The 27,414-nt window shown below is 36.7% G+C and overlaps 1 protein-coding gene and 1 pseudogene across 1 annotated transcript; both read left to right on the forward strand.

Annotated features, from left to right (window-relative positions):
• The first annotated feature begins 12,173 nt into the window (after nt 1-12,173).
• LOC124233995 (olfactory receptor 5AR1-like) lies at nt 12,174-13,112 on the forward strand. Its single transcript, XM_046651257.1, has one exon. The coding sequence runs from the start codon at nt 12,174-12,176 to the stop codon at nt 13,110-13,112; it is 939 nt and encodes a 312-aa protein (XP_046507213.1).
• A 10,255-nt stretch (nt 13,113-23,367) lies between these two features.
• LOC124233985 (olfactory receptor 8U9-like) lies at nt 23,368-24,352 on the forward strand (annotated as a pseudogene).
• The last annotated feature ends 3,062 nt before the right edge of the window (nt 24,353-27,414 follow it).

A 27,414-nucleotide genomic window follows, 5' to 3' on the forward strand; every position in this document is an offset into this window, starting at 1 on the left:
TTTGTCACTTTTGGTTTTGGATGTTTTTACCAATCTAACAGGTGTAAGGTGATATCTTAGTGTAGTTTTGATTTGCATTTCCCTGATGATTAGTGATGATGAACATCTTTTCATGTGTCTATTGGCCATACTTATATCTTCTTTGGAGAAATGTCTGTTCATGTCCTCTGCCCATTTTTTGATCGGGTTGTTTGTTTTTTTGTTGTTAAGCTGTGTGAGTTCTTTGTATATTATGGAGATTAATCCTTTGTCGGATAAGTAGCTTGTAATTTTTTCCCAATTAGTGGGCTGTGTTTTTGTTTCAATCCTGTTTTCCCTTGTCTTGAAGAAACTCTTTAGTCTGATGAAGTCCCATTTGTTTATTCTTTCTATTGTTTCCCTCATCTGAGGAGTTATAGTGTCTGAAAAGATTCTTTTGAAACTGATGTCAAAGAGTGTACTGCCTATATTCTCTTCTAGAAGACTTATTGTCTCAGGCCTAATCTTTAGGTCTTTGATCCATTTTGAGTTTATTTTTGAGAATGGTGAAAAAGAATGGTCGATTTTCATTCTTTTATACGTGGCTGTCCAGTTTTCCCAGCACCATTTGTTGAAGAGACTTTCTTTTCTCCATTGTAGGCCTTCAGCTCCTTTGTCAAAGATTAGCTCTCCATAGATGTGTGGTTTTATCTCTGGACTTTCAATTCTGTTCCATTGATCAGTGCACCTGTTTTTGTACCGGTACCATGCTGTTTTGATCACTGTAGCTTTGCAGTATGTTTTGAAATCGGGGATTGTGATGCCTCCAGCTTTGTTTTTCTTACTCAGGATTGCATTAGCAATTCACAGTCTTTTGCTGCCCCATATGAATTTTAGGTTTCTTTGTTCAATTTCTGTAAAGAATGTCATTGGGATTCTGACTGGGATAGCGTTGAATCTGTAGATTGCTTTAGGTAGTATGGACATTTTACGAATGTTTATTCTTCCAATCCATGTGCATGGAATGTCTTTCCATCTCTTTATGTCATCGTCAATTTCTTTCAAGAGAGTCTTGTAGTTTTCATTGTATAAATCTTTCACTTCCTTGGTTAAATTTATCCCAAGGTATTTTATTCTTTTCATTGTGATTTTGAATGGGATTGAGTTCCTGAGTTCTTTTTCTGTTAGTTCATTGTTAGTGTATAGAAATGCTACTGATTTATGTATGTTGATTTTATACCCTGCAACTTTGCTGTAGCTGTTGATTTTTTATAATAGTTTTCCTATGGATTCCTTGGGGTTTTCTATATATAAGAACATGTCGCCTGCAAACAGCGAGAGTTTTACTTCTTCATTGCCTATTTGGATTCCTTTTATTTCTTTTTCCTGCCGAATTGCTCTGGCCAACACCTCCAGTACTATGTTGAATAGGAGTGGTGAAAGTGGGCACCCTTGTCTTTTTCCTGTTCTCAGAGGGATGGCTTTCATTTTTGGTCCATTAAGTATGATGTTGGCTGTGGGTTTGTCATACATCGCCTTTATTATGTTGAGGTACTTTATTTCTATTCCCATTTTTTTGAGGGTTTTTATCATAAATTGGTGTTGGATCTTGTCGAATGCTTTCTATGCATCTATTGAGATGATCATGTGTTTTTTGTTTCTCATTTTGTTAATGTAGTGTATCACGTTGATTGACTTGCAGATGTTGAACCATCCCTGTGTCCCTGGTATAAATCTCACTTGATCATGGTGTATAATCTTTTTGATGTATTGCTGTATTCAGTTTGCCAGAATTTTGTTGAGGATTTTTGCATCTATGTTCATCAGTGATATTGGCCTGTAGTTCACCTTCTTTGTGTTGTCCTTGTCAGGTTTGGGGATCAGAGTGATATTGGCTTCATAGAATTTGTTAGGGAGTACTCCATCTTCTCAATTTTCTGGAATAGTTTGAGAAGGATAGGTATTAAATCTTCTTTGAATGTTTGGTAGAATTCTCCAGAGAAGCCGTCTGGTCCTGGACTCTCATTTTTGGGGAGGTTTTTGATTACTGTTTCTATTTCTTTACTTGTGATTGGCCTATTCAGATTCACCATTTCTTCCTGGTTCAGTTTGGGGAGGTTGTAAGAGTCCAGGAATTTGTCCATTTCTTCTAGGTTGTTCAATTTGTTGGCGTATAGTTTTTCATAGTACTCTCTTATGATCCCTTGTATTTCTCTGGTATCTGTTGTGGTTTCTCCTCTCTCATTCCTAATTTTATTTATTTGAGATTTCTCTCTTCTTTTCTTGGTGAGCCTGGCCAAGGGTTTGTCGATTTTGTTAATTTTTTTGAAGAACCAACTCTTTGTTTCAGTGATCCTTTCTACTGTCATTTTTGTTTCAATGTCGTTTATTTCTGCTCTTATTTTTATTATTTCCCTCCTTCTACTGACTCTGGGCTTTGTTTTTTCTTCTTTTTCTAATTCTGTTAGGAGTCGTTTGAGGTTGCTTATGTGAGCTTTTTCTTGTTTTGTGAGGTGAGCCTGTATTGCAATGAATTTCCCTCTTAGGACTGCTTTTGCTGCATCCCAAATGATTTGGTATGATGTATTCTCATTTTCATTTGTCTCCAGATAATATTTGATTTCTTCTTTAATTTCTTCAATAATCCATTGTTTGTTCAGTAGAGTGTTGTTTAGTCTCCACATTTTTGCACCTTTCTCTGCTTTATTCTTGTAGTTGATTTCTAGTTGCATAGCATTGTGGTCAGAAAAGATGCTTGATATTATTTCAACTCTCTTGTATTTATTGATGCTTGCTTTGTTTCCCAAAATATGGCCTATTCTTGAGAATGTTCCATGCACACTTGAGAAGAATGTGTAGCCTGCTGTTTTTGGATGAAGTGTTCTATTTGTATCTATTAAGTCCATCTGGTCTAATTTTTCATTTAATTCTATAATTTCCTTGTTGATATTCTGTCTGGATGTTCTATCCATTGGTGTTAATGGGGTGTTGAGGTCCTCTACTTTTAAAGTATTGTTGTTGATGTCTTCTTTTAGTTCTGTTAAGAGTTGCTTTACAAATTTTGATGCTCCTGTGTTGGGTGCGTATATATTTACAAGTGTTATGTCTTCTTGGTGGAGAGTCCCTTTTATCATTATATACTGTCCCTCTTTGTCTTTCTTTACCTGTTTTGCTTTGAAGTCTACTTTGTCTGATATTAGTATAGCAACACCTTTCTTTTGTTCATTATTAGCTTGGAGTATTGTCTTCCATCCCTTCACTCTGAGTCTGTGTTTGTCTTTGGGGCTGAGGTGTGTTTCCTGAAGGCGGCATATTGTTGGGTCTTGTTCTTTGATCCATCCTGCCACTCTGTTTCTTTTGATTGGAGAGTTCAATCCATTTACATTTAGAGTGATTATTGAAATGTGGGGGCCTACCTCTGCCACTTTATGTCTTGTTTTCTGGTTCTCTTAAATTTCCTTTGTTTCTCGTCCCATGGTTTAGTCTGTTCTGATGGAGAGCTGCTACTCTCTGTTGTTGTCCTTCTACTTATCTTCTTTGCTCTTGGTTTTGTAGTCCCTTTCCTTTTTTGATTTTTCAGGAATGAGGGTTTTCCTGAGCATTTCTTGAAGAGGAGGCTTGGTGGCAATGAACTCCCTTATTTTTGTTTATCTGGGAAAGTTTTTATTTCTCCATTGTATTTGAAGGATATTTTCACTGGGTAGAGAATTCTCAGCTGCAGCTTTTTGTCCTTCAGATTTTTTAATATTTCATTCCACTCTCTTCTAGCCTGTAAAGTTTCTGCTGAAAAATCTGCTGAAAGCCTGATGGAGGTTCCTTTGTAGGTTAATTTCTTCTGCCTGGCTGCCCTTAGTATTCTCTCCTTGTCATTGACTTTTCTACCGTATGTCTTGGGGTTGGTCTACTTACATTGATAAAGTTTGGAGATCTATTGGCTTCTGTCACATGAAGTTCCATCTCTCTCCCCAGGTTTGGGAAGTTCTCAGCCATTATTACTTTGAATAGGCTTTCTGCCCCCTTCTCCCTCTCTTCTCCCTCTGGTATACCTATAATCCTTAGGTTGCATCTCCTAATTGCGTCAGATAATTCTCGGAGAGTTCCTTCATTTCTTTTTAGTCTTAGCTCTCTCTCCTCCTCTGCCTGCAGCATTTCTATATTCCTATCCTCCAAATTGCTAATTCTTTGCTCCATATTATCGGCCCTACTGTTCAGTGCGTCTAGATTTTTCTTAATCTCCTCTATTGTGTTCCTCATTTCCAGTATTTCTGTTTGGTTCTTCTTTATACTATCAAACTCTTTTGTGACATAGCTCCTCAACTCGTTGAGTTGTCGATCTGAATTCTCTTTTAACTCATTGAGTTTTTTAATGATGGCTGTTTTGAAGTCATCAGCAGTTAGGTTATATATTTCATTGTCTTTGGGATTGTTTTCTGTGTGTTTGCATTTTCCTTCTGTTCTGGAGATTTAACATATTTTTTCATATTGCTTGATGGTGTAGATTTGTGCCTCCACATAGAGATAGAGTTTAGTTACTGCTTTCACTCGTTTCTACTGGTGTGGTGGCGGGACAGCTGTTTATACTGCTCCAACCAGGAACCCTATCAGCTGTTGCTAACTGGGCCTGGGCCCCTCCTCGCAGTCACAGTGATCCTGTGGGTTCCCTCTTCAGCTGTGGAGGCTGTCACAGGGGGGCTTCAGACTGCTGGTGCCTACTGTTGCAGACCACCTAGACGTGCTCCCTCCTTAGGATCTGCAGTGGTTTATGGGTTTTCCCAGCAGCCAGGGGCAGGATCACTTATATTTTCAGCTCTGTCACTTTCGGCGCCCACAAAATCTCACTTGTCCACTATGGGTCACAGCAGAGGTATGGGCATTTTCAACAGTCTGTGGGTAGCTCGCCTAGCTATGCTACTTTTGCCCCAGGGTCTTCCAGCCTTGTGGTTGCCGGGTGGGTGCTCTCTACTAGTGCTTTGCAGAGGCTATCGCTGAGGCTTCTGTGAGACTGTAGAGTTTCCCCCTGGGCACAGAACCAGGTCACTGGAACTCCACCCAGCCCCAGTCCTATCCCCTAGGATCTCGGGGAACCCATTGCCCTCTCTGGGGGATAACCGGATACCTTGAGTTCAGTGGCAGCTCGTCGGCTGCTGTCCTGCCTGGGATTCACCTCTTTGGGACCCTCCCGGCGTTGTGATGCTGGGCGGGGCCTCTCCACTAATGGCAGGTAAAGACCTTGCCTGCTGCCCGGACGGAGCTCTAGAGTTTCTCCTCAAGGCCGTGTGGCCAGCCGCTGGAGCTCCACCCAGCCACGGTCCTCTCCCAGGACATCTCCGGTAGTCCCAAGCCCCTCCCCGGCAAAAGCCAGGTCAGTGGAGCCAGCGGCAGCAGCTGGCGGGCCGCCGCATGGTTTGGGATTCTCTCCGGGAGCCCCCAGGCGTTGTGGATGCTGGGTGGGACCTCTCTGCTAATGGCGGGTAGGGGTTTTCCCCACCAACACCGGTGTATAACTCTGGAGCTTCCCTCTGGGCTCAGGTATAATTGCAGGGCACTTAGGTAGGGCTCTGTTCACCTGTTTCTACCATCGCTCCTCTGGTGTGTGTTCCCTCCTGCCCTTGGAGTGTGGCAATGTTCTGGGGGCGTCTGCTGGAAGAAAGCCACCCGCAGGCTCTAGGCTGTTCGGGGGTCGGGGTCAGAGAGTTTTCACCTATCTCCACCTCCTCCCAGAGGGAAGTCCATCTGCCTTACAATGTATAGCAGTGTGGGTCTCTCCGACGTCCTGAGATGCTATATAGATATCCTTTGTCAAGCGATGAATGTCCAATTAGTTGTAGATTCGAAGGGGGAGAGACAAAGAAGTCTGCTCACGCTGCCATCTTGGATCTTGAATCTGAGTTTTTTTATTTTTACCATATTTAAAATTTTTCACTTATATTTTTCTGAATAGTTTTAATTCTCTTCTGTTTTGGGGAGTTCAACTACATGCACACTTGGCTGCTTAAAGTTGTCTCCCAGCTTATTGTTGCTTTTTTCATGTTTTTGATTTTTTCACTCTCTGTGTTTCATTTTGGACACTTTCTATTACATCTACAGGTTCACTAATCTTTTCTTCTGTAATATCTAATATGCTGTGAATACAATCCCATGTATCTTTTAGCTTGAACATCATGCATTTTATCTTAGAATTTCAATTTCTTAATACCCTCTCTGACTCTAATTACCTTTTTGAAAATATGATATACAGTTATAATAACCATTTTTTGTTCTGGTTTGATATTTCAAACTTACATGTAAGTTTTTGGTTGATTTTGATTAATTGGTTATTCTGTTCATTATGGATCACGTTTTTCTATCTCTGTATGCCTATTAATTATAAAAGCTATCTCATGCATTGTGAATTTTATTTTGGTGCGTGCTATATAATTTTGTATTTTACAAATATTCTTGAGCTTTGTTTTGAGATGCATTTATTTAGAAATACTTTAATCCTTTCAGATATTGTTTTCGTGATTTCTTAGGTGGGTCCAGAGCAGTGCTAATTATTCTCCTCTATGGAGTAAACCTTCTTAAGTACTCTACCTAAAGCCCCATGAAGTGTGACTTTTTCTACCCTCTGTGTAACAAATTGGAACAATTCCTGCCTCTATTTGAGTTCTGGGCCCTGCTGTCTTTAATCCTTTCAGATGGTTCTTTCTTCAGGCATGAATTGTTTCCACTTGCATATGCTGATCTGCCATCTGTCAAGTAATTCAGGGGGATTGTCTGCAGAGCTCCAGTGCCCTTTTCTGTGCATACAACTTTCACAGGATATTTCTTCAAATGATTGTCCTTTGTGTTACTAAAAAGTGCTTCCTTGCTTACACAACAAAGATGTTAATAACCCACAGGCACTGCTTTTCTTGTTTCCTGAAGTGCAGAGGTAGTGAAGGTGATTTTACTGGTAGCATTATCCTGCACTAACTTATATGATAATGGCATGCCTCAGGGCCAGGCAACTATTTTCTGGAAGAAGGAGTTTAGAGGTAGAGAGTTGCCTACATAGTATTATGTTCACGGGCATAAGTGATACCAGAAAAGCCATGTAAATACAGATTTTTTTTCTTATTTGTCTTTGATCTCTTAAATTCTACCTTAAGTACCTTCACTTCAAAGTTAAAGAAAGTCATTCTCTAGTAGCCCACAAACCCTTTGGGAAGTAATGTAGATTATCAAATTTTCGGCAAGATATTGTTAACCATCCTCCAGATTTAATGGGGTGTGTGAGTTATAGTTCATAGTCTGGAGGGGAAGCCATGTTTATGAAGATAAACTCTGGATCCTGCCTAAACAGACTGTATCCTGAGGAAATATACACCTTTGGAGACAAGAAAGACCTGACAGAAAGTGAGTATGAAAAGGAATCAGAAGAAGGTGACCAAAGGTGACTCTGCCTCCTCCAAATGTGAACTAGAGAAGTAAAGAATGGTAGTAAATCTCTTAGGTATCATAAATATATCATTTTCTTATGTTGACTTGATGGAAAATTACTAGCAATTACTTAGGTGACTTGAGATTTACCACAACAATATCTCCCACAGGAGTCCATTTGGTACATTAGTATTGGGATCATTACACAAAGAACAGCAATGCATTATGAAAAGGGATTAAAAATTGTCCCTCAAATCACTTTACCAAAAATTGAAAAGATACTAAGTTAAATGAATTTGTCTGGAGAGTATTCTAGCTTTGTAGAAAGCAAGAACAAACTCCGTAAAAGCAAAAACAAATAAGTAAAAAGAACTAACTGTAAAATCTATGTTTCTGTTAATCAAGGTGATTTTTCAGAAGAAATTTGAAACTATCTGAAGTGCTGTAAGGCATAAACTGGTACATGATCTGTATATCTTACTTTTTTGGTTGTTTATGAAAATTTTTCATCTATGGGTTTGTGGCAATCAAATTAGCTGCATTAAGACTCAAGATGTACAGCAAATGTATGTGATTATTGTACATTTTTTGGATCATTACTCAACTTTAGGCATTTGCAGAACACACAGCAGCCTATGCTTGTGACTGTGCAGCAATGACTCACAGACATGATAAAATTTTACTCACTAATTGAATAACACAGAGATTGTCCCCGTAAACTTTCACATTGAACAATATCAAAGGACACCAATTTCTTTATTTTCTATTTACTTCCTGAAATTGTGCAATATAACCACTCTCCATCTGGTTTTCTCTTCATACCAATATTAATTATGTTCCACTGTACAGATAATAATAATAAAACAGATTATCTCCCAATGTGACATCCCCTCTGCCCTTAATACTACATATTGTTACCTGTGCACTGACTTTAATGGGGAGTGGAAATTAGACTACATGGTCTAGAGGGGAAGCCATATTTATGAAGATTAAGTTTGGATCCTGTCTAAACAGAGTGTAGCCTGAGGAATTTGGCATCCCAAGAGACAGGGAGGTTCTGAGGGAAAATGAGTATGGAAATGAACCAGAAGAAGACAACCAAGGAATACTCTTCCTCCTCCAAATATTCACCAGAGAAGCAGAGAATGGTTGTGATGCTCTTGGGTACCACAAATACAGAATTTTCCAGAGTTTACCTGGTGGAAAATTATCGACAATTCCTTATGTGATTTGAGATTCACATCAACAATATCTCCCACAGGAGTCCATTGCATATTTTGTGTTTGGATCATCACCCAGAGAATAGCAATACACTATGAAAAGGCATTAAAAATTGTGATTAAAATCAGTTTACCAAAAATTATAAAGATACTGATTTAAATGAAATTTTCCTGAAGAGTATTCCAGCTTTCTTAAAAGCAGGGACAAACTCCATAACAAACAAAACAAACAAGTAAACAAAAATAACTGAAAACCTATGGTTCTATTTAATCCAGGTGATGTTTCAGAAGAAATACCAAACTACCTGAGCTGTTAGAATGTATAATGTGGCACATGCCTTGCATATCTTGCTGTAATTCTTGTCTGTTTACACAAATTTTTCACTTATATATTTGTGGCAATTAAATTAATTGGCTTAAGACTCAAGAAGTACAGCTAATGTACATGATTATTGTACATTTTTTGAACATTAATCAACTGTAGGCATTTAAAGAACACACAACAACCTATGCCTATCCAGCAGTGATTTACACACATGATAAAACATTACTCAATAAATAGATAGTGCAGAGACTATCCCCTTAAGCTGCCAGGTTGCGCAATGTCAAGGAACACAAATTTCTTTATTTTCTATTTGATTCCTCCAATGGTGCAACACTTTCACTTCACACCAACTTAATAAGGTTCAAGTGGCCAGCTGATATAAATAAAAGAGATTACTGCCCATTGTAGCAATTTTTCCTATTTGCTCCCTTGTACCCTCAGTCACTGTTGAGGTCCTGCCATGGTTTAGAAGTGGGACTTGAATGATGTCTCAGAAATACAGGGGTCTATGGGAATTTTTGAATGCCACTTTAATATGAACTAACCATAACATTCCATAAGGGTATTTGACAGAATTATCCTTTCAGACAAATTTGTTCCATTGCACTATATTCAGGAATCTATTGTGAGAAATTTCTATGGATTCCGTGAAACAGTGTCTATGGGACTATACAAGCTTACTTATCACCACTGATTTTCAGTTTCTGTATAATATTACAAGGTTATTAGACAACAGTCAGGACGTATGTGGTAAGATATGATAATATGAGGTGATAATTAGGTAATATAAAATCTGACTATGATAAATAGGCTAAATTGACTTTATTTTAAGTTAAATCTCTTTGCTCTTAAAGGCCATTTAATAGAACTTATTTTAAAGAAAATCCTGGCTATGGGAAATCATGTATGTAAAATTTTACTTCTAGCAAAAAATAAAGAAGATTGGCAACAGATGTTAGCTCAGGTGCCAATCTTAAAAAAAAAACAAATTACTTCTATTACAGCCTATATGATACAAAGAATTATATATAAACCAAGTGGCCAGTGCCAGAGTATAGATTGAATCAATTAATATACCTTAATAGAAAGAGATATTACCTCTTATTTATATATAAAGTATGTGTACTCTGACATCTTTTTTGCTTAAAAATTAAACAACCATCCCTACGCAATGTGATTTTCACTAGTTTTTCCCGTCTTTACAAAAATCATTATTTGTAAATGTGTTTAATGGGATAGTGTTTCTGTATATTAATCTGTATAAGAGAATGAGTGTATTTATTTTATAAATAATGGAAAGCAAACCAAATGCCTATATGGGAATTGGTGCATTGGAAATAAGGATGCTTTTTGACTGGATTCATTTTCCATGGGTAAATTGGTACAATATCGGACAGAAAGGTAGATAGTAATAACAGGAAAATTTTTTTTAGATTCTGCATTTTTCTCATTCACCCTGCCTGTATGAAACATCAGATGATATAACACACTATTACATCTGTCACTTATTCCTCAGAGAACAAGTGTTCAACACCCAGGGACCTGACACAAAGATATATAATCCAGGTCAGTCGGGAGAGAACACTGAACCCTCCTGCGGATAGAACTGCATGTAACAAAGAAGTCAGTAGTTCTGGGTCAGGTACTAATATTTTTTGTGGTTTCTCTGACTTATATTTTAGATTTCTTTATTCCTTTTCTCCTTTTTTGACTGAAATCATTTTATAAAACCAAAGGAAGATATGAGATATGATACAAACTTTTATTTAAATTACTTCTATTGACCTCTTTATTTATTTTTAAATGATGTATACATAGGCAAGGTTTACAATAATTTGCAATCATGGATTGTGGAGATGATTGGAAAGTTTTTATTGTTTTAAATTTCTTACTGGTACTTTTATTATTTAAAAATACTTTTATTTTTAAGGAAAATATTTGCTTAAAAATGTGTCTACAAGGACCGATATTTTAATGAATTCAGACCAAGTTTTTGGAGACCTGTACATTGATCACTAGATCAATATTCAGATGTTCTTTTTCTGTCCTTTATCTCCCTTCAAATTCACTTTTCTTAGATTCTCACAGAAAAGATGAGGTCACAGATGACATTATATATAACGTAACTGGTTTGTGCAAAATATAACAGTGGGACATAAAATTCAATTACCCCCCCCCCCAAGGACAATCAACTCATTTAAACTAAAGGAGACATATTTCAGAGACATTCAAGAGAAATAGAGATCAAAGAAAACAATAAAACATTGTTATAATTTTTCGAGTTGGGACTGGGCACAGTGCAGACTCACTCTGATATCATGGGACTGTGGACACAGAAGGACTTTTATCATGTGTCTTACACATCTGATCCTCTGGTGAATAAATCATGTGGATTCTAGTTGGTTAGGGCAGCAGGACTCACACAGTAACCAAACTCCCTTCTTGCCTCTCTGTCGTCTGTGCTACCAGCATCCCTACAGTTAGGTCTCAAACATTCTTCATAATCTCCCCTCAGTGACAGCAGCTGTCAGAGGGAGTGTGGTTAGCCCTGGCGTATTTTAGTCTGCACACTGTAGTGTAACACTCACAGAGACCTTTCCACCCTCTTCTCCAGCAACCATCGCGCTCTTTACTCCAGTGGGCCCTGGATCACAGATTATCTCTGTCTCTTGTTAATTGAGGCTGAATAGGACCAGAGGGATTAATGGGGAAGTGTGGGTGTGTTTTATCCAGGAACTGCCATATCTCTGCTGCTCCACGATTTTGGACGATGAGGGAAAAACAGTGACATATTTCTTTACCTGCCTCTGTCACTTAACTGTACTTCTCTATTACAGGATATAAAAGCATTTCTAGATAAATTAAAACAAAAACTATCATGCCATAAGTTGTGGGTGTTCTAGACCAATTAATTGAACTACTGCCACCACTCTGAGGACTTCAAGTTCTTAATCTATACAATAGAACTAGTAAAATTTATCATAAATACTAGATAGGTTGGTGTAGAAATAATGTTTAATTTGGATGAAAGTGTCTACAAACTCTTTACAGTGCTATACAAATATAAGTGGTGTTATTATCATTATAATTTTATCAATTTATATGCAATTGTATATTTCCAGGAGATCAGAAACAGACTTAGCATTGTCTATCTCTTTTTCTAATTCCTAAAAAATGGAAAGGACCGGCAGTTTAACTCTTAGGAAACTGAGGTGATATTACCATCCACTTACATTTCCTTCTTAACCAGGAATTTCCAGACCTGAGTGATGGCTGTTGAGAACTGCACTATGTTTACTGACTTCATATTCCTAGGTCTTTCTGACAGACAGGATGTGCAGCAGGGGCTCTTTGTGCTCTTTCTGCTGGTCTATGGCATAACTGTGGTTGCCAATCTAGGCATGATCCTGCTGATCAAGACGGACTCCAGACTCCACATGCCTATGTATTATTTCCTGAGCAATCTGTCATTCTGTGATGTTGGCTACTCCTCTACTATCACTCCCAAGATGCTGGCTGATTTCTTATCTGAGCAAAAGACAATTCCATATAATTTGTGTGCCATTCAGTTGTATTTTTTTGGGGCCTTTGCCAATGCAGAATGTTTCATGTTGGCTGTCATGGCATATGACCGTTATGTAGCCATTTGCAATCCACTTCTTTATACAAGTGCCATGTCCAGGAGAGTCTGTACCCAGCTAGTGGCCATTGTGTACATTGAAGGTTTGGTCGATTCAGTAATCCATACCTGTTGCACATTTCAATTGTCATTCTGCAATTCCAATATCATCAATCACTTTTTCTGTGACATCCCACCCTTACTAGCCCTGTCCACCTCAGACACAACCATCAATGAGATTGTGTTGTTCACTTTTGGTAGCTGTGTTCTGGGATGCAGCATCATCACTGTCCTGCTGTCCTACAGCTACATCATAACTACCATCCTTAGAATGAACTCAGCTGAGGGAAGACGCAAAGCTTTCTCTACTTGCACCTCCCACTTAACCACTGTGGCTATATTTCATCTTACACTCCTGTTCACGTATTTGCGACCCAGCTCGAGTTACTCCATGGACACAGACAAAATGGCCTCTGTTTTCTACACAGTTGTCATCCCTATGTTAAACCCACTGATCTACAGCTTAAGGAATAATGATGTAAAAAGTGCCCTGAAAAAAGCAATTAGCACTAAATTATCTTCTGGGTGACACTGTGTTTTCACCAAAAAATATTTATTCAAAGATTCTGAGAGCTAAAATTCAGTTACTTTGACATAGATTCCTATAGTGTCACCAACGTATCTTTTAGATATTTTACATTAATTATCTTTGTGCTTAAATTGAGTTTAGGGAGCAGTCATTTCTGATCTTAATCTTCTCTGCAAGCTAAGAAAGACTAGTAATAAGTTAACTTGCAAAGAGGATATTTTTATATTTCCCATCTCTGTTTATGGTTGTACCCCTGTGAGATATCATTGGTAGAGCAACCCCTCCATCCACGGCAAATCAACTTACCCTCTTAAAGCTCCAATTATTATTATTTTTTTTTTAGGAAGATTAGCCCCAAGCTAACATCCGTGCCCATCTTCCCTTATTTTATATGTGAGATGCCTGCCACAGCATGGCTTGACAAGCCGTGCATAGGTCTGCACACAAGATCCAAACCGGCAAACCCCGGGCCGCTGAAGCAGAATGTGCAAACCTAACTGCTGTGCCACTGGGCGGGCCCTCCCAAGTATTATTTTTTTTAACAATGAGTTTAACAAACTTGCTCAGACAGAAGGGAGGATTAGCGGATTAACTTAGGTTTGTTTGTATCCTTCCTAAGTACTAATATCACCCTATGAATGTTCCATCATAACACTAAGAAGTATACAAGTAGTAAATTAATACATATGAGTAAATGAAGAACTCCTGCCCTAACTCAAAGTTCCATCATTACAAGGCACTTGTCTGTCTTGTTCACCCATATTTTTACTTCGTTAGTTACAATGCTTGACTCCAGGATGCCATTCAAAATATTGACTAAATGAATGAGCATCCTTTAAAAACTGATGCAAAAAGGTCTTTGTAAATTTACCAAAAGAAGAAAGCCTCTTTTTATTTTGTTTTATTCCAGTATGTTCATGATTGATGATATCCATCTGTGCTTTCTGTCCTTTGGTCAGACTGAATAAGTATCAGGAACAGGGATCATTTAATGTAGGGAACTTCTTGGATTCTATATTCTTCATCATTCCGCCCTACTAATAGCAGCAGAGATGCCCAGGATCAGCCATTCTAGATTTATATTACATCTCACAGTCTTCACATTCAGGCTGTGGATTTCCTTCTTGCCCTCACTCTAGAGAACAGACATGGTGCAATTGACAACTGTACAGAAACTTCATGAATGGAAGTTAGGGGTAGGTATCTGGACCTTCTTTCTCAAACGGCACTGGAGAAGAGGACTGTATCTCCCTTGGAATGTTCATAGCATTGTACTGGTTAAAATTTTTTTAAAAAAATGTAATGGTCAATTGATACAATTTAAGTTGAGAGGAACAGTTATTAACTAATATATGTGTTTAATAAAAACAAAAGATCAAAGTAGTACTTATATTAGTATTCCATTATGCAATTATTTATGTTGGCTCTCTGTGTATCTGTGAAATTAACTGTAATCCTATTCTAAAACAACTTTAATAGTGGTCTTTGCTGAGTATCTGGATGTTAGATTATATTAATATTTGTTCTAATAACTTAATTTCTTATATTTTTCCCACTGTAATCAATTAACAAGTAATCCAAATATGAAACACATAACATTATTTCAGGTTGTCAAGTTATTCATTTTATTTTAGGTTGTTGTCAAGAAAAGAACATGGAGACAGTCTTTTTGGTTCTGGAAGGAGAGAGTAATGTGTCATATAGGTTTTTCATTTAGATCCTCTTATGTAATTTTATATATTGCTCTCGTGTATAAAATGTGCTGTGTTATGCACATCAAATATCATAAGAATGAAACACATTAAAAACTACCTAGGGCAGGGTGTGTGTGCTTCTACTCTCATCTTTGTTTCTGCCCATTTGGAGTTGTCACAGCTCATAATAAGCCAATGTGAAGTGATTTCTGGCTCCAGCTTCTCAACACTACCGAAGACTTTCACCACAATTAGATGTTTTAATTTCAAAGTGGAATTGTCTCATTTCAGAGGAAATATTATTGCATGATATCTCTCCAAAACCATGGACAGAAATCATATCTATTTAATTAGTTGGATTGCAGATGAATGATCAATATCATATTTTAATTAGCATGAGTAAACACACACTCTCCCAGCTTTCAGGGTTTTTGTGGGTTAATATTTAACAGCTGATAGAGACCTTTCCGGAGGGGCTATGGAGAGAAGGGGAAGTTGGGGAAAACAAGAAATCAGTGGTGTCAGAGAAATCAATGAAGCCCAGCTCCAATCTACACAATTAACCTTTCATCACTTCCTTATGTGAGTCACAGGTGAAGCTTATCAATGTAAAAAGACACATTGGGACATAGTCAATAAAAAGGGGCATATCACTTGAAGTCTTTCAACTTATCTACGTATGAGAATGTATCTTTGTGGGGTTCAAAGTCTCTACATAACCTTGAGAACAATCTCCACCGATTGCCTATGTTTTCTCCAATATAAATTCACTCTCACTGCAGTATTAAAGACTCAAATACAGAAAGTACACTGTTTAGTTTTTGCATACTATTTATTTTACCTTAATATCACATTAATATACCAACATTTGAGGATATTTTTATCTATACTAGTCTATTTTACAAATGATTATTGTTCTATTTAACTACTCTTTATTATTTGTGTAAAAGAAACTGAAAATTCTTTCAACCCAGTAAAAACAAAAATGCAGTTTTCAGCAAGTTAAATATCTTCAATTAATAATTGAACAGAATTTTAAGACAGATGAAAATATTTATTACTCTTAGATAACTTATTTTACAATCTCAAATAATTGATTTGTTGTTCGTAAGATATTTCATACATTAGGACCTCTACATCATTGTTCAAACCCCTTCCACACTTAATCAACTTTATTAAAGTATGCTAAATATATTCATATCTATAAAATTAAACCTATTCATGTTATGTAAAATTGGATTCACTGGCCATCTTTCATATGTATGTTTAAGGATAAAAGATATCTCTTACTGTTCTTTCTATACCTTTTCCTTTAAAAACACGGATTTAATAGCCTTTAAGAAGGTCAGAACAGCAGGATATTTTTGTTTTTGCTTCTATTTTGTTTTTGTTTAAGAAAATGATCAAGAAGGGAGAGATTTTAAAATAAGAACTGGACTTTGAAGTCAGATAGACTTGAGTTCCAATCTGTATCCTTCCCCCTGTGATCTGAAGTAGAATGCCCCTATGGAATTTTTGTAAGGTGAAGTGGCATAAATAGAAGAAGAAATTATCATTAGTATATATTGGAAAAATTTTTGAGCATTCCACCACTCCAAAAATAACCCAAGATAAGTAGAGATAAAGCCCAGATGCTCACAGACACGATTCAAAGCTATGGCACTTGATGCTGACATGCTGAGTGCAGTCCCTGGAGAAGGAGCTTAGCGGCACCACTCTTGCTGCTCAGGGTGTCTGTTGCCTCCATAAGGGCTGCTGGCAAAACAAGTGCTGAATGCGATTTTGGCCTTATGCCTTTTTTCATTAAAGGAAAAAGCCTCTTAAATTTCCTTCCGGTTTGTGAAAGCAGGTACTAACGTAGGTCTTTCATAAAAGCAAATTGGCCTAAAGTGAACTTTTGGATAGCAGGGGAAATGTGCACTACCATTTACTTGTTAGCTAGGTGACCTTAGATTACTTAATCTTACTACACCCGTTTCCTCATTTCTTTAACATGGATTTAATATATGCAACATAAGGATATATATACATTTTAAATATGCATTATGAAAATATATATATATATATATATATATATATATATATATATATATATATATATATATGAAGTTGATAAGGAAAGCTTTAAGATCGTACAAACCCTATTCCCCATCAGGGGCAAAACCCCTGGTGCTGAAAAATGACAGTATTGTTCATGGCATCATGTCATGAAAAGGAGTCTCCAGGATCAATCTTTATTGACTTTAGAGTCTGCTCACCCAGTCTGTCAGATTCCAGTTGCAGATCCTAGCCTCAGGTCATGTTAGGAGCTCTCTGTCTAGCCACCTCAGGACTTATTTTTCCTGAAACTGTCTTCACTCTTGGTTAGAGGTGGCTAGAGGTTTCTTCACAGCCACCCATGCCGGCCATACCATTCTTGTGTCCAAGCCAGATGCCTGAAACTGCTCTACTGATCCAAGTCCCAGAACACACATTGACAAACAATGAATTTAGACAATGAATCCCAGAGTATTTCATTTTATTTTATTCTGTGTGGCCCTATCCCAAGGCCATGGCTGAAATGGCACACTTAGCTGCAGAGGAACCAATGTCTATGTGTTGTGATGAACCCGTGCACGTTGGAGAACATTACTTGCTCAGTATTTGGGAAGAAACATTTGGTCTTATTACCCTCAGGCTGCCATTCCATTCTTCCCTATTGAAAGCCTACATTGGCCAGAGCCCTACCTCACCACTGATCTGTATGGACAAAAACTCTTACTTTTAAAGATAGTTTTCACTGCAGTAAATGGAGCTGTTATTTCAATTTATAACCCAGCATATAGTTTTGCTGTTGGAAGGTCTTCCTTGCTAGTTTATCCTCTGTCTCATGACTCAACCTCATCTTCAGATATGACACTTTCTCCAGACTTTACAGCCATATATTCCTCACGGGTCAGGCCCCAGCCTCTGACCAAACTATCATCCCACCATTTGTAGGTTCCATTTCCCATCTCTGGCTCCCAGTGCCTTGTTTCCTTCAGTAATTTGTGTAATGGGTCAGTGTCACAGATCAATTTTTTACCATAGTTCCTTATTTCTGCTCAGGCCTTGGTATCCCTAAACATAAACACAACCAGTGATGACAATTAGTGTCTATGTATAATGATACAAACAACCAGCTCCATACTGATGAAAACTGCTTGGCAAAACTTTTAAAATAATTCAGTAATAATTCCCACTATATGAATGTGTGTGGCTCTTTCTTATGTGGCAGTAAATTTAACCTAGCTTGAAATCTTCTGTAGAAACATGCTGTCGACAGGTGATGACAATAGAGGGGACCTGAATCACTACTCTCAACTCACTATAACTGTGACCTTCAACAAATCTCTTTTCCTCTTTGGGCCTCAGTTTCCACCTTGTCAAAGAGAGGGTTAAAATGAATATTCTTTATTAAAAATATGGCTATCACATTACCTATATTAGTATAAATGTATCAATGTATAGAGTCATTTCTATTTGGAGTGATTAAAAAATAGCATATGGGCGAGAATATATTCATATCAACGGAAGACATTGCATCTCTATTCCATTTGATCCAAAATGGAGTTGTCAATGATGAAAGATTGATAGCATGAGTTGCAGGACCCTCAAAACCATCAAGCTGAACCCATTTAACTGCCTTTTTATTCTGTTTTTTGACATTAAGAGACAGCTCATAAAAGTGGATTTCCAGCTTTATTAGTCATCAGGAAATATAATACGCTATAAAATGGCTAAAATTAAAATGAAAGACAACATTAGTATTGGCAAGGATATTTAAAATCCAGAAGACTCACCAATGAAAATTTCATAATGGAAGTGTGGATTGGCATACTTCATGGAAAACTGTATGAAAAAGTTTACTAAATCTAAATTTTGCATACACTGACACTGACAAATAATTTCAGCTCCTGATTTTATATGCAAGATAAATGAGTGTCTATTTCTACCAAAAGACATGCACAAGAATGCTTACATAATATTATTGGTAATAGAAAAAGGAAAAACAACTGCCTATCAGCATGAAAGTATATAAATAAATAACAATATATCTGTACAAAACAATTCTAAACAGCAGTAAGATTGAATGTGCTGCAATTTCATCCATCCAACCTGGATGGATTGCACAAATATGTTGTGGAATGAAACAGTGCATACTGTAGGCATCCACTTATGTGTGCTTAAAAAAGTAGAAACTAACATATCATGATAAAAGTCAAGAAAGTAATTGTTTCATGAGGGTAAGAGATTACTGACAAGAAGGATCATGCAGAAGGCTTTGATGATTCTGCTAATGTTCTGTTTCTTGGTCTGGGTCCTGATTACAGGAGTATATTTTTTTTTTTGAAAATTTATCTAGCTGCATACTTACTTAAGTTTTCTCTATATGTGCATTATATATCAAAAAGTTTTTCCAAAAGCAAAATGTATACACTATTAGTATATAATAAACTTCAGATCTTTATTATTATAAATTTTTATCTCTAGTAATGCCTCACATTAAAGTTCAGTATATTTTTGTGAAATACATGGTGAAATTTTCATAGAATGTTTCATAGAATATTTATCTCTTTTGTTATTAAACCTTGCTGCCTTTTTTTCCCCAAAGCAAAGATGTCTTATACACTTTTAATATTGTTTCCAGGAATAAGCAGATTTTTGTGAACCTGGTTTTCTTTGGTACCATTATCATGCCATGAAGTTATTCATAATAGCCCATAACTCAGGGCTGTACAACTGTTTTCCAAATGAAAGAGTTTATACGTAGATAGTTGCCTATGTGCTGTTATGTTTAGAGGCACCAGTGACACCGGCTATTCTCTATTAACAAAGAAGCCCTTTGGGAAGTAATTTAGATTATCCAATTTTCATCAGTATATTGCTACTCATGCTCCAGATTTCATGGGGAGTGGGAGTTAGACCACATGGTCTGGAGGGGAAGCCATGTTTACAAAAATAAAGTCTGGATCCTGCCTACACAGACTGTAGCTTGAGGAAATTTGGCATCCCTGGAGAGAGGGAAGAGCTGAGGGAAAATGAGTGTAGAAAGGGATCAGAAGAAGGTGATCAAAGATGACTCTGCCTCCTTCTCCAAGTGTGCACCAGAGAAGCAGAGAATGGCAGTAAAGCTCTTAGGTACGACAAATATATCATTTTCTTATTTCCCCTGATGGAAATTTACTGGCAATTACTTAGGTGTTTTGAGATTTGCATCAACAATATCTCCCACAGGATTACATTTGTTATTTTAGTATATTAGTATTGGCATAATCACACAAACAGCAGCAACACATTATGAAAAGACATTAACAATTATCCCTAAAATCACTTTTCCAAAAGTTAAAAATACATGAATTTCATTGGATTTTGCCTGAAGAGTAATACAGCTTTATAGAGAGTGTGGGGAAACTCCATAACAACAAATTAAGCAAACGCACTATTTGGAGACAAAAATAACTGCAAAATCTGTTTCTATTTAGTCCACCAGAGGTTTGGGAAGAAAAAGGAAGCAACTGAAATGTTTAAATACACACTGTCTTACATGCCTTGCACATCTTTCTTTTGTTGTTTTTTATACAAATTTTGTATTTACGGATTTTGTAGTAATAAATTAACTGCATTGAGACTCAAGTTGTACAGCTTAATGTACATGATTATTATACATTTTCCTGGAATATCAATCAACTGTAGGCACTTAAAGAACACATCCAACCTATGCTGGTAACAGTAGAGCAACGATTCACAAACGGGATAAAATATTACTCAAAAAACGCACAATACAGAGATTATCCCCAAAGCTGTCAGGTTGCATGACGTAAACGGGCACCAATTTCTGTATTTTCTATGTGGTTTCTGGAACTGTGCAATGTGGCTGCCCTCTTCACTTTCTCATACCAACATTATTTTCAAATGTCCAGCTGAAAAAACTAAAATAGGTTAACTCCCAATGTGACAACTCCTACTATCAATCACTTGAGATGCTTGGTTTAGAAGTGGCAATTGAGTGCTCTTGAGAAATCTAGGAGTTCATGAATCATTAATGTTGTTAATTTTCAAATGAGTCATTAATGTTGTTAATTTTCAAATGTCACTTTAACATCAACACACTTGAACACTGCATGAGAGTATTTAACAGAGTTGTCTTTTAACACAAATTGTTTCATTGCACTTTATTCAGAAACCTATTGTGCGTAATTGCTATGGGTTCAAGGAAACTTTATGGGACTGTAGAAGTTTACTTATTGCCACTGCATTCCAACTTTGGTTTCGTAGTATGAGATTGTTAGAGACAACTCAGAACACATGTGACAATTTATAAAACATATGATAATATGTAGTGATAGTTAAATAATATAAAACAACTGAGAATGGTAAAAAGGTCAAAAGTGCCTTTATTTAAAGTCAAATCTCTTTACTCTGAAAGGCTGTTTGTTGGAATTCATTTTAAAGAAACACCTGGCTATGATAAATTATTTAGGTAGAATTATACATATATCAGAATTTTTATGATATGAAGAATTGCATATACATCAAATGGCCATTAGTAGAGAATATATGTTTCTGCTGGAATCATTTTTATTTAAAAATTAAAAATCAAATAATATGGGAAAAAATTGAGTTATCCCCAGGAAGTGTGAATATGGTTAGATATTTGTTGTTTTTACAAAAGTCTTTATTTTTTAAAAAAATTATTTACCGCCTAAGTTTTATTTACAAAAATCTTTATTTTGCGTTTAAAGGAAGGTGTTTGTGCATGTGTCTGTAAGTGTATGAACATGAGGGGTGTGTATTTGTTTTGTAACTTACGGAATTAAAAGAAAATGCTTAGAAAGGAGTTGGTGAACTAGCAATAAATTGCAGCATTGAGTGGAGTAAGTTTACTATTGGCAAATAAGCACAATATTGGGCTTTAAGGTAGAGAAGGACAGAAGGAAAAAATTTTTAAATATTCTGTATGTGTTTCATGATACCCTAACTGTATGATAGATCAGATGATAAGCCATATTATTATATCTGTCACTTATTCCTGACAAAGTGTTCAACATCCGGGACCAGATAAAGATGTTATATAACCCAGGTCAGGCAGGAGCCAATGCTGAACCCTCCCATAGACAGAATGGCATTCAACAAAAGAGTAGTTCTGGACCAGGTACTAATATTTTTTGTTGTTTCTCTGATTTATATTTTATACTTCTTTAGTTCTTTTACCATTGGTTTTTACTGTAAACATGTTATAAAAGGAAAAGAGAGCATGCAATATTCTACATTTGTTTTAATTACTTGCATTGATCTATTTATTTTAAACATACATACATAGAGACGAGGGAAGATAATGAAATACAAGGATGGTTCCTGCAGCTAGTTGGATATTTTTTATTATTTTAAATCTTGCACTTTTTATGTGTTTTTAAAAATATTTTTAGTTTTAAAGGAAAGCGGTTTTTTGTTTTTAATGCTGTTACCCTGGGCAATGGTATTTAAGTGAGTTTAGGCCAAATGTTTGGAGACCTGCACATTGATCACTAGATCATTATTCATATTTTCTTTTTCTGTTCTTCATCTACCCTCAACTCCACTCTACTTCTATCCTTACAGAACAGAGGAGGTCATATGTGACATTATATATAAGACAATCAGTTGGGGTAAAAAACACCAGTGGAACATAGAATTCAATTGGCCTCCCAAGGACCACTATCTCTTTTAAACCAAAGGAAGGCAGATTTCAGAGATACTCAAGAGAAACAGGATTAAATAAAACAATAAAACAAAATTTTAATTTCTTGGTATTGGGATGAGGGCACAGTTCTGACATGACTCTCTCTGATATCATGGGGCTATGCACACATGAGGACTTTTTGGTGAATAGATCCACTGAGTCCTTGATCACAGACTACCTCTATCCCTTGTTTATTGAGACTGGATAGGACCTGAGTGGTTCATAGAGAAGTGGAGACATATCAGTATCCAGGAACGTGCCATAGCTCTGCCTACGCTACAATATCGGATTATGAGGGAATAGCAAAGGAATATGTTCATTACCTGCACCTCTCACTTAAACGTGTTTGTCTATTACAGAAAATAACAACATTCTTGCCACACTGAAAAAACAAACAAACTTGTCAGAAGATGGGGGATATCTGGACCGACTAATAGCAAGAAGTATTGCCTAGACTCTGAGGACATCAAATCTTAATATTAGATATAAGATATTAGATATAAGTAGCACAAATGATAATAAATGCTACTTATATTGGTATGGAAATAACATGATTAAATTTTGATGAAATGCTCCTACAAACTCTCTGCAATGATATATAGATGGAGGGAACATTATTATCATTATCATTTTATTGATTTATATTAAATTGGATATATTTCCAGGAGAGTCAGTTTACCTAAAGCAGACTTAGCATTGTTTATCTTTTTCTAGTTACCGAAAAACAGAAAACAGCAGCAGTTTAACTGTTAAGCTAGTAAGATGATGTTACCCTCCAATTCCATTTTCTCCTACAAACAGGGATTTCCAGACCTGAGTGATGGCTGTTGAGAACTGCACTATGTTTACTGACTTCGTATTCCTAGGACTTTCTGACAGACAGGATGTTCAGCAGGGGCTCCTTGTTCTCTTTCTGCTGGTCTATGGCATAACTGTGATTGCCAATCTAGGCATGATCCTGCACATCAAGATGGACTCTAAACTCCACACACCCATGCATTATTTCCTGAGCAATCTGTCTTTCTTTGATATCTGCTACTCCTCCACTGTCTCTCTCAAGATGCTGGCTGATTTCTTATCCGAGCAAAAGACAATTCCATATAGTTTATGTGCCATTCAGATTTATTATTTTCGGGCCTTTGCAGATGTGGAATGTCTCGTGTTGGCTCTCACGGCATATGTCCATTATGTAGCCATTTACAATCCACTTCTTTATACAACTGCCATGTCCAAGAGAGTCTGTATCCAACTAGTGGCTATTGCCTACATTGTTGGCTTGATAGATTCAGCGGTTCATACCTGTTGCAAATTTCAATTGTCATTTTGCCATTCCAATATCATCAATCACTTTTTCTGTGACATCTCACTGTTATTAGCCCTGTCCACTTCAGACACATCCATCAATGAGATAATGGTGTTCACTTTCATTGGCTGTGCTATGGGGGTCCAGCATTGTCCCTGTCCTCCTGTCCTACAGCTACATCATAACTACCATCCTCAGAATGAACTCAGCTGAAGAGAGATAAAAAGCCTTCTCTACATGTGCCTCTCACTTAACTGCTGTGGCTGTATTTCATGGCACCTTCCTGTTCATGTGTTTCTGACCCAGTTCAAACTACTCCATGGACATGGACAAAATGGCCTCTGTTTTCTACACAGTGGTCATCCCTATGTTAAACCCAGATGTGAAAGGTGCCCTGACAAAAGCAATTGATGTTCTGGGTGAAACCATGTCTTCATCCAAAAGTATTTATTTAAAGATTATGAGAGCTAAAGTTCAGTCACTTCAACATACATTCCTGTAGTCTCATCAGTACACCCTTGATATTATTTTTAGTTATCATTGTGCCTAAATTTGAGTGTAGGGAGCAGTGGTTATTTAACTTAATCTTCTCTCAGATCTAAGGAAGAGCACTAGTAAGTTAACTTTGCTGTTTTGCAAAGAGGGTCCTTTTATATTTCCCTTCTACGTTCATGGATATGCCCCAGTGAGACAGAATGGGCATAGAACCACAACCCTCATGGCAATTTAACTCATCCTCCTTAAGGCTCCAATAGCTTTTTTTAAACAAAGAGTTTAATAAACTTGCTTAGCCAGAAGGAAACAATAGTGGGATAATTTAGTTTTGTTTATATATTTCCTATGTACTAGTATCAAGCTAAAAAGGTTCTATCATAATACTTAGAAGTCGATAATTAGTACATGAATAATTAGGAGTTAAGAAATCTCCTTCCATAGACTAAATGTTCCATAAAGGCACAGCCCTTGTCTGTCTTGTGTACCATTTATTTTGCATTGCTATTTATAGCATTCAGCTCCAGAATGCCATTCAAAAATATTTATTGGATCAACAAATGAGTGTATCCTGAAAAACTAATGCAAAAAAGCACATCTGTGAATTTACCCCAAAGGAACTCCTTTATTTAATTTATTCAAGTATATTCATTTTAGATGAAATTCATCTACACTTGTCTTTTGGCCTATGCTGAAATGAGAGTCTGGGACAGGGATTATTTGATGTAAAAATATTCTCAGACTATTCGTCAACATTCTGCCTCAGTTATATCAAAGGACATCCCCAGGATCAGCAGTTCTAGATTTATATTGCACCCTACAGTTTTCACTTCAGCCTCCGGATTTCCCTTCTTTCCCTCACCCTGGAAAAAAGATATGTTGATATTGACGAAGGCACAGAAACTACATGAATGAAAGTTAGGGGTAAAGGACTTGAAACTTCTCCAAAAGCCACTGAAAACAGGACTCTATCTGCCTGATGTGTTCAAAGCATGATGCTAGTTAAAAAAAACAAAAAACTGAAATGACCTATTGATACAGTTTAAGTTGTAACGGAAGAGTTATGATGTAAATGAATTACTGACATCAATATATGTTCTTGGGGGAAAACCATGAAAAGCAGTATTTTATTAGAGTTCCATTTGTAATGATTTGTATTGACTCTCCATGTATCTGTGAAATAAACTGGAACCATATGCTAAACAAAATTTTAATGGTCATCCTGAGTGGTTAGATGTTAGGTAATCCTGTAATCTATTTCAAAAGCCTAATTAAGTTAATTGCATATGTTGTTCAGACTGTAATCAATTAGTAATTAATCTGTGAAAAACATAACACAATTTCAGATTCTCAAGGGTGTTCATTGTATTTTAGGTTGCTGTCCTAAAAGGCACATGGAGACACATTTTTTGGTTCCTGGGTGAAGAGAGTAATGGGTTATATAAGGTTTTTCATTTAGGTCCTCTTCCTTAATTTTATATATCCGTTTAATGTATAAAATGGGCAGAGTGCTATGCAGTCAAAACATTACAGGAATGAAATAACATATTAAAAACATGCAATTTTCAACAGGTTACTTTTCTTGCATTATGAATTGAACAGTGTTAGAAAAAATATTTCATTGTCTCATAAAGATTTTCTTTCACAATGTCAATTTATTTGTTTTTTTATAGAAGATATCACATAGTAAGACCTATCATTCACTCCCCAAACTTCTCCCCAACTCAATGTACTTTATTAAAATTGTATTAAATATAATCATATCTATAAAAACTAAACCTATTATCGTTATGCAAAATTAGCTTTACTGGCCAACTTTCACAAAAATGTGTAAGGAAAATAGACATTTCCTTTTTTTTTTCCTTTACCTTTTCTTTTAAAGAGTTTGACTTAATAGTCTTTACAGATAGTCAGGAAACCAGGTTTTCTTTGGTTTTCATTTTATACTCATTTTAAGAAAATGATAAAGATGGGACAGAGTTTAAGATAAGAACTAGACTTCGAAGTGAGACTATCCTGAGTTTAAATAGGTATAGTATTGTTTACTTGCTAGCTCTGTGACCTTAGTCAACTCACTCCCTATCAGAGACAAAACCTCCAGTGCTGAAGGAAAAGATGGTATCACTCAGGGCACCATGCCATGACAGGGAACTTCCAGGATCCAACTTTATCCACTTTAGAGCCTGTTCACCCAGTCTGTCAGATTCCAGTTGCACATCCTAGCCTCAGGTCATGTTTGTTGCTGTCTGCTCAGTGATCTTAGGAATTATTTTTCCTGACTGCTTTCACTCTTGGCTAGGGTTTAGTAGAGATTTCTTTATAGCTACCCAAGCTGGCCACATCATTCCCATGTTCAGGTCAAATTCTTAAAAACACTCGGGTGGTCTAAGTCCCACCTCCCATAATGCCAAAAAATAAGCTTATATAATCAATCACATAGTACTTCATTTTATGTCATTCTGTGTCCCTATCCCAAGGCCAGAGCTGAAATGGCACACTTAGCTGCAAAGGATCTGACGTCTATCTATTGTGATGAGCCCATGCACTTCAGAGAATATTTCCGGCTCCGTGTTTAGGTAGAAGCACTTGGTTCTCATCCTTCTTAAGCTACCATTCCATTCTTCCCCATTGAAAGCCCATATTGGCCAGAGCCCGACTTTACCACTGATCTGTATGGACAAACCTCTCCTTGTAAAGTTAGTTCCATTGTGGTGAATGGAAACGTGGTCTAGTTTTAGAATCCAAGATATATTATGATTGTCAGAAGGCTTTACTCTCTAGCTGATTCTCTCTCCCTCTATTCAATCTCACATTTATGTTAGGACTTACTTTAGACTTTCCATCAATACTCTTTGTATGTGTCATGCCCCAAAAGCTGACCAGACTATCGTTCCATCATTTGTTAGTTTCAGTTCAGATCTCCAGCTCTCAGATCATAGTCTCCCTCAGACATTTTGGCTACTTGCCTACCCATCAAGAGACTTCAGACTGAATATATTCTTGAGAAAATGTTTTACCAGCCACATTTTTGCTTATCTGATATTTGCAAATTGTTTTTAAAAATCCCACTAT

Source organism: Equus quagga, unplaced genomic scaffold (assembly GCF_021613505.1).
Source record: "Equus quagga isolate Etosha38 unplaced genomic scaffold, UCLA_HA_Equagga_1.0 599_RagTag, whole genome shotgun sequence".
Taxonomy (NCBI): domain Eukaryota; kingdom Metazoa; phylum Chordata; class Mammalia; order Perissodactyla; family Equidae; genus Equus; species Equus quagga.

Bases quoted from the DNA above. Each gene is read 5' to 3' on its own strand.
- LOC124233995 (XM_046651257.1), top strand. From the start codon at position 12,174: ATGGCTGTTGAGAACTGCACTATGTTTACTGACTTCATATTCCTAGGT.